This window comes from Monopterus albus, unplaced genomic scaffold (genome assembly GCF_001952655.1).
Source record: "Monopterus albus unplaced genomic scaffold, M_albus_1.0 scaffold68.1, whole genome shotgun sequence".
NCBI lineage: Eukaryota > Metazoa > Chordata > Actinopteri > Synbranchiformes > Synbranchidae > Monopterus > Monopterus albus.
Window position 1 is genome coordinate 1026299 of NW_018127948.1, and position 8154 is coordinate 1034452.

Here is an 8154-nt window from a genome sequence, read left to right on the forward strand (position 1 = left end):
TTTAATCACACAATTAATAATTAATCAGAGGTTGGGCTCAATGCTGTGGAGTCTGCAGATGGGTCTGCTGAGAAGGGCCCTAAAAAAGCAGAGTTAACAGCCAAAAAAGGGTTATCAACACATCATGGCATCATTTTAGGTTTGATTTTATTAAATGGAAGAAAAATACAGATACTGCAGTGGTAGAAATGTGCACAGTTGAATCAGTAGTTTTATATAAAAATAAATAAATAAAAACTTGGCTCAACAGCTCTGCAGAGTTTGTGAGGGAGAAAATTAAGCAGTCGCTTCTATGTGCCATTTTTTTTACATGCAAATATGGAAAACTGGATTATGTGCCTGTTCACTGCATGTAAACACCATTAATAATACTATAACAAAGTGGTTAGAGAAAAATAGGTCCAGGATGTGTCCACTGTGTTATCTAACAGTAAAAACACCCCGTGCATTGATTTACCCTGCTCTGGAACTGATCATAACAAACACAAATGATCATTTTGTTCAATGTAGTTATTCACAGTGAAATATTTTCCATTTTTATCAGAGAGATCAGGAGTTAGTGGTTTATCCTTTCTTTTTTCTTTATTAAGTCCAGCATTCTGTCTGTGCTTCCAGTGTTATAGCAGAGAGCAGAGTGTTTACCCAGCTGTAATTACAACATGCACAACGACCTCATTCTGCTGTGTCAGTAGTGGTAATGTATAGCCCTTGATCTTAAACTGCAAAGAAAAATGGTATGTACTTATTTTCAATATGCTGACTATATTCCCAGCATCGTTTAGACACGGCCATGACGGCGGATCAGAATTTGATATAAGAGGTGGTGCTCCTATTCATGTGACAAGGTCTCTCTGACTTTAAATGCATTCAATAATGTGAAATGATATTAGCTGTAAGAGCTCATTGACTGCACTCAGGGTCTCATGGTGTCTCTCCGTCTCTGTCCATATCGTGCTCTTTATCTGTTCCTTTTCCTCACATACACAGACACACACGCACATATACACAGAAGAAATGGAAATAAAAGTGGGAGGCTTGAACCGCGTATAGAAACAGCAGCAGAACAATCACACCGAAGCAATGCCCCCCACGCCTGGCCCATTAATAACAGTAATATGCACACCGTGCCCAAACCAGCACTGCCGAAAGCACCACTGACACTTTAATGGGCATTTTTTACTTTTGTTTTTAAATAATGCATGTGCTGCTTGTCAGCACTGCTTCACTCCACCCCTGTTGTGCCTTTGCAGCGTTCCTTTGTGCAGAAATTACAATGGGGACCTGTGTTTTCTGTGCTGCCTGCTACATAAGCTGCATTCATCACATACATGGGGACAAGTGTGTGCAGTACATCACACTCTTGGGGGCGTGTGTGTGAGCATGCATGCATGTGTATTTGTTTGTTAAGGCCACTCATTGGCACTGAGTTAATTAAGAGAGAGTTCGCTCTTTGAGAGAGTGAACTGAGTGCTAAGGCTCGGTGGCAGTGGATGCCACTAATATGGGAGTTGCTACAGTATATAGTATGTTACGGCAGGCCTGATAGTGTGCCACTGTTGTTGTGTATCTGTCAAGCATAGCTTTTTTTCCTTCTTATTTAACTAGGAAAGCATCATACAGTAGGGAGCCAACGTTAAACTGGAAACTGTGTGTTCTGTTCACCCAATAATAAAAAATTACAAATCCAGCCTTGAAATAGCAGCCTTAAGACACACACACAATTTTCCACAACCCAAGACCCATTGCAGGTTAAATATCAGCAGCTTGACATACTGAGCAGCTGAATGGAGAGCCCATGAGAATGGACAGGGATCAGCTGACATGTCTTTAGATACAGCTTTTAGAGATTACGGCTAAAATGTCGGACAAACAAACATTTACAGTGATATACTCAATGTCACAGGAGACACACAAGGTAAATATTAACAATCCTTAACAAAATAAATACTGTCGAATGAAAACAAGACCTATTGCGTTATTCTTGTGTATTGTAAACCTTGTGTATATACAGTGAAGTGAACATTTGTTGTGGTAGCTTTGGATTTTTATGATGTTTCCTGATTGCTGCTCTGTTTTGCATGAAGCAGCTGAGCACCGTCAGTGTACCTGCTGTAAACTGTGTGAGTTTTATTTGTGTCGTGATCACACTTTGGCCACACCTGATTAATTCCTGAGCCAACCCCTAGCTGTATCATCCACAGTGAAACTGTGGGAGAAAGTTAGCACATTAATAATTCATCCTACAGATTAAATTATATCATATACTATAGTACATACTTTTACCTGATCTTTGAGTATGCATAGTAAATCCCAGGAGCACAGATTTACTTTTTCAAATGAAAGAAACCCTTAATGCATTCAGTGACAGACATTAGTAGAACAAGCAGCAACACTTAGTTACAGGCAAATAAACATTTGTAAGTCAAATCATAAGTTAATCAAACTATGGCCGAATCGGGCACTTGGGCCAAATGGGGCTTCTTATTGCTCTACTGGTAAAGAGATCTAAAGAGATTCCCCCGTTTTAAGTAGTAGTTTGGAGAGCTTTCTCTTTGTTGCAATCTTCATTCTGCATCTCATTTGCTTATTTGCACAGCCTGACTCAGTTGTGTAACTTATTGATTCTAAACAAGCTACCTATCTGTTTTTGTCATTACACATATGGTCAGTGAACCTCTGAAATCAATATTTATAACATTCAATGCTGCATGTTCTATAATTTCCTTTCCTGTGCAATCATTTCCTTTGATTGAAGTTGCCTTTCTGTTTTTTATGAACATGGAGTGCCTTCCTGTTGGAGCGCATGCAGTTATCCATTGCTGCTCCCTTTTCATTTCATTGATGCCCACCTGTGTTTCTCTGTGCCCTTGCAGGAAACACGTTGTGTAAGTCAGGAAGCATAGCTGTCTTCGGAAACGTGGTATACAGCGGACTGCTGAACGATCACCTCTGGCATTTGGGAGTGCCCCTCTTTACAAGACTGGTAAGAGCAACAGGCCCCTCTGTACACTTACGTACTTTTTGTCAGAAGAGTTTTATGGGGTACCATTGACCCCAAACATTCAGGTGCAGAATCTCTTAAAGCAGTGGTTTCCAAACCTTTTTTCTGCTGGGCCCCCTCCCACCCCCATCACATACATGTCAGTTATATTTAGCTGTTACCACGCACCCCTAGCCCAACATCACCGTCCCTAAGTTTGTAAACCACTGCCCTAAAGTCTCTAATGGACTGCTTCGGATGCTTACTCTGTTGACATGTCTTAGTTGAAGTTCTACTCCAAGTACAAGATGTGACAGCCCTCTGCTGTGGGTGTAAGATGAGAGAACACCACCGCATCTGAGCATCTTATTTCATATCAGACTTTTTAAAAAGGCTTTCTATGCTCTCTGAAGGCTTGAGCGTCAGGTAGGAAGTCCCATGTGAGGCATAACAAAGTCTTCTCTAGCCCTCAAACATGTGTGAAACCATGCTGTCTATGGTTCATTTGTTTCCCCCAGATGAGGCTGGACTGGTGTGTAATTTGCACTGGAAAAAAGGCTGGTTGAATAATTCATGAAATTTAGTTTTATGTCAACAGCTCAAAAGAATTACAAGTTTTTAATTAAGAGATGAAGACAGTTGAAGCCTGCGTTAAGAATTAATGATAACTGTCTATTCCTAATTGTCAAAGGGAAATTGTATGTTTGTTTTACACTTACTCTCACTGGTGCTGGAATGTGAGCTGCAATACAAAAGAGAGTCTCATGAACGGCATGAAACATGAGTTTTCCTTAAGAAAAAAGAAATTGGGGCACAGCACTTTTTCATCCTGTTAATTACCCTCCTTCTATGTGGGTTGCAAGTTTTCATAAAAGTTTATTATTGATTAAATCTGTCATTGTAGCTGTCATTTATGAGTTGGGAATTACTGTTGAGTGGTGTACAAGGGTTGCATATAATTGGGTTACATTAAATAGATAATTCAGCTGATCTCATAAATGCCTAATGTGAAGACTTGTTCGATTATCAATTAATGTCAAATGGGGATGCAAGATGCTGTTAGGATTCCAGTTGGGTTTGGTTGTGACTCAAGTGGTAAAGCTGCAGTAGGAGATCTCTCTATACAAATGTGAAGCCTGCAGCTTGGTTGGTAGAACATTTCATATACGCACTGATGAATTTGAAGTAAATTCACGCGTGCATGAGCTGACACACATATTGCACATTATAGCCAACACGCAAGTGTTTGAAAGTTGCAACAAGTGATGTCAGATGTATGACGGCTGACAGGGTTTTGGCTTTGATTGAACAGAAATGGTGCTAAAACGTACCTTCTTTAGAGCAAGGTGGAAAATTAATGAACTGATATTTTCATAGGTCATGTTCACATCATAGCAGTTAAAAAATAAAAAAAAACTTTAACATAACATGGTTTTCATTGAAATTACCAGCATATAATGGTCCTGCAAATTTTTCTTAAAGGGGAAGTCTACTTTAAGATATTGATTATATACTGTAATGTCTTATGTAGCTCTGGAGAGGCTTTGTCAAGTCTGAAAAAATTATGAATTACGATCATATTTGAATGTTCCAGGCTCCAGTGTTTTTTGCTTGACCAATGCTAGAGATATATGCTGTTTTGAGACACATCAGGGGTCAGAAATGTGCAAGGTGAAATGGCTCATTCAAGCCCTCTGTACTCTAAGCCTAACCTTAAAATTCGTCTGAGTTTCCCATTTGGGGTTCCAAATTCAAGGGCTCTTCTCTCATGCTTTTTCAAGTACAAAGTCAGAAATTCCCAACTTCTGATGTGCATCGAATGCAGCATAAAAATCAAAATGTCTTGGCCTCTGCTGCTTTAATTCAGCAGTGCTCTGTTTATTCAGTCATTTGCAGGTCCCTGAACTTTATGGGAGTTCAGTACTAAATTTGTGCACTCCCCTTTATCCCTTTTCTACATGAATGATGCAATTTGTGTGGAAATTTCAGTGCATCAGAAATGGTTTGATCTCATTTGACAAAAATAAATAAATCCAGCAACGACCAAAATAAATATAAAATGAAGTTCAGTGAAACAATTAGTATTATGGCACACAAACAAGGTGTTTAAGCATGACACGTGATAAAAATATTAACAGTTAATATAACCTATTTTTAAACCATTATCTCAAAAAGGTTAATATGAATGAACACGTGGATCACACGCGGAATGATGTGAAGTCGGCTAATGACCTCTACCATGACGTTCACATCCATGTCCCTTCTCGGACTACCGAGTAGCAACCATGTTCTCACCTCCTGCAGGAGCTCTTGTTGAAATAAAAGGTGTGACTTCTTGCTGTGACAGAAAGGTGTGGTCTTGTGTAGGACGCGGCATGCCTGCTGCCGACACACCGGGTGTGCCCGGCAGTCGTATCAGCATGACACGCGGCAAGCCTTCACATCCCCAACACACAGCCTCTAATTACTGCACAGCCCTGCCAGTTAGCAGCCCTGGGCCAGTACTGCCTGCTCAATGCCAAGATGTAAACACTGCATTATTAACACTACATACAGCCTGTGCACACAGCTATGTTTAATATACTCAACGCATGTCTACACGGAGGCGTTACTTTAGTGGGATTCTTTACATGGAGCCATACAAAAGATTTATTGTTTCCCAGACAGTGATTTCCAAAATCACCAGATGGGCAATTTGCTGCGTATAGTGTAATGTATGCTTACAAATGATGTTTAATGATATCTTCCAGGGCTAGGAAGCAAAATACCATTTTCAAGGCTACGTCAGAAAGCAGAAGTTAAAGAAATGAGAAAAGAAATTCATTTTTCTTGTTATGCTCTGCATATTTATCGGCTGTCAGGGCATCCTGATGGCATAGCACCATTTTGGTGTCGTTACAGTAAGTCACAGTTCACACACAGGCAAACATCACTTTTTTATTTGTGCAGTTGAGGCTGAAAACCCACTGATCCATCTTCTCTATCTGCTCATCCACATCATACTGGGCGAGAGAAGGAGTACGCCATGGACGGGTCAACTGATCACATGTATATCTGTAAATATACTTTCCTGTCATGAAAGTCTAAATATTTTATCAAAACTTGCTGTTAGCTACCAGGATTAAAAATGTTTCTGAATAACTTTGTGTTGTTGACTTTAAAATAATCAAATTTGAACATACTGAATCTAAAACTCCCCCAGGTTGCTTAAAATTCTCAGTATAAATAACAAGAGCCTGACCTCTCAGTAGTGGCTGTGACATACAGAACAGCAATCACATAAACGCTGCACTTTATATTTGATTTCATTTGTTTGTTTTTATGTTGGGGAGATTTTAGTGCCTGAAAGGACGAGCCTTTAGAAATCATTATGCAGTGGTGGAAAAAGTACTAAAATTGTTTACTTAAGTAAAAATAGAAATAATACAGTATAAAATACTCTGTTAAAAGTAAAAGTTCGACATTCAAAATGTTACTTAAGTAAAAGTGCTAAAGTATTAACATCAAAATATACTTGAAATAGCAAAAGTAAAAGGGCTCATTAAGCAGAATTCAACATTTCACATTAATGTAGGCCTATGTCATAGTACTGGATTAAAATTACTGAAGAATTATTTTGATAGGGGTCATTTAAGCTACCTTATATGCTTATAATTTGAATTACTGCTGGGTAGCTTGTGAAGTTCCCACTGAGGATCAATAAAGTCTTATGATAATATTGTTTTTTGTTTTATTGATCTGCTTCTGAAAAGTAACTGCTAATTAAGGTTATCAAATAAATGTAGTGGAGTAAAAAGTGTTACATTCGCAAATGTAGTGAAGTCAAAGTATGAAGTAGCAGAAAATGAGAATACTCAAGTAAAATACAAATAAAATTGTACTTAAGTACAGTACTTGAGTAAATGTATGTAGTTACTTTCCACGGCTATCATTATGGTTCTAATTCCCTGCATTTCGAGACTTTTCGCATTCTATGCTAAACGCAATATGACAGTTAAGTCAAATGAAGAACGTGTCATCAATTTTAACAGATTTTTTTTTTAACGTTTGAACTGTACAATCCAGAATCTATCTCATCTGACATTTTTTTGTCATGAATTTTAGTCAAGGTGCTACTGAGTTCTTAATATGCTGCAGTTCTGATGCTTAAGAAGGGACACAGAGAGAGAGAACTGGAAAGGCTTACCGAACAGTACATTGTTTTGTACATTGTTCAGTGCAGCATTTTAAAACATTATCGCTCTTCACAGCCTTATTTTCATGAGCTGGATTTAGTGCAGAAATGTCAATACCAACCTGTGGAGCTTCTGGAGATGGATAAAACAAGTATAGCTTTGGATCCATGTCAGCGAGTTGTAAAACAGGTCACTTCATAAAGTGAAGTGTGTGATTAGAGAAAACTAACCTGGGAGTCTCAGAACAGAGCCACGTCTCTTCCTGGCTTCAGCCAGCCAAACAGGTCTCACACCAGCTGAGACCAGACAACACAGGACCAAATGTTTGATGAATGAGGACGAAAGGCCAAACCCGCCATTAACTATAGCCCAAAACTCCACGGGGAGTTTGAGAGACTGGGAGTGAGAACTCGGGGGAAGTGCAGCTCATTTTCTCCTCTGGCTAATGGTAAGATCTGAGTGTAGTTTGACAGAAGACGCTCTGTAAGCAGCAGCACACTACAGAACAGAGGTGAGATCATCATAAAATATTAAGACAACAGATCTTGAGTCAGCGAGCATTGAAGACAAACGGACATTTTAGGCAGAACACGCTCTGTGTGAGGCCTTCACTTCCTCTTCTCTTTGAAAGCTCTATCTTTATAATGGATGGCACAGTCTCCGGGGAGTGTCTAGACTATGGTGGGAAATCTAAATGGTCAGGAAAGCCTCTCACATCCTTGGTAAGCAGTGTGGCGCATGGGAGAACTACAGCTCGGGAGAAAGACAGGAAGCTGGGAGGACCAGTTCTGCACCCTGAGCAGTGCCATTTTAACCTGAATTTCATTTTTCATCTGCAATTGATAGAAATTCCTAGAAAGGAGCCGTAGGGATTATCTGATGCTAAGATGCCCTTAGATTCTTGCTTTCTACCTTTTTTCTCCTAATCCCTCCAACCCTAAAGTACCCTTAGCTTCAGACCATGATGCTCTCTGCCTACATCCACACCACCCTTGCCTG

At 39.5% G+C, this 8154-nt stretch overlaps 1 protein-coding gene across 12 annotated transcripts in view; it reads left to right on the plus strand.

Annotated features, from left to right (window-relative positions):
- Positions 1–8154, plus strand: part of LOC109962837 (RNA binding protein fox-1 homolog 3-like) — a 483365-nt gene that overhangs the window by 351421 nt on the left and 123790 nt on the right. For all 12 annotated transcript variants that reach the window (XM_020604885.1, XM_020604886.1, XM_020604889.1 and 9 more), the window contains one exon: positions 2874–2983. In XM_020604885.1, the coding sequence (XP_020460541.1) occupies positions 2874–2983 (110 nt within the window). The remainder of the gene's footprint in view (positions 1–2873; positions 2984–8154) is intronic.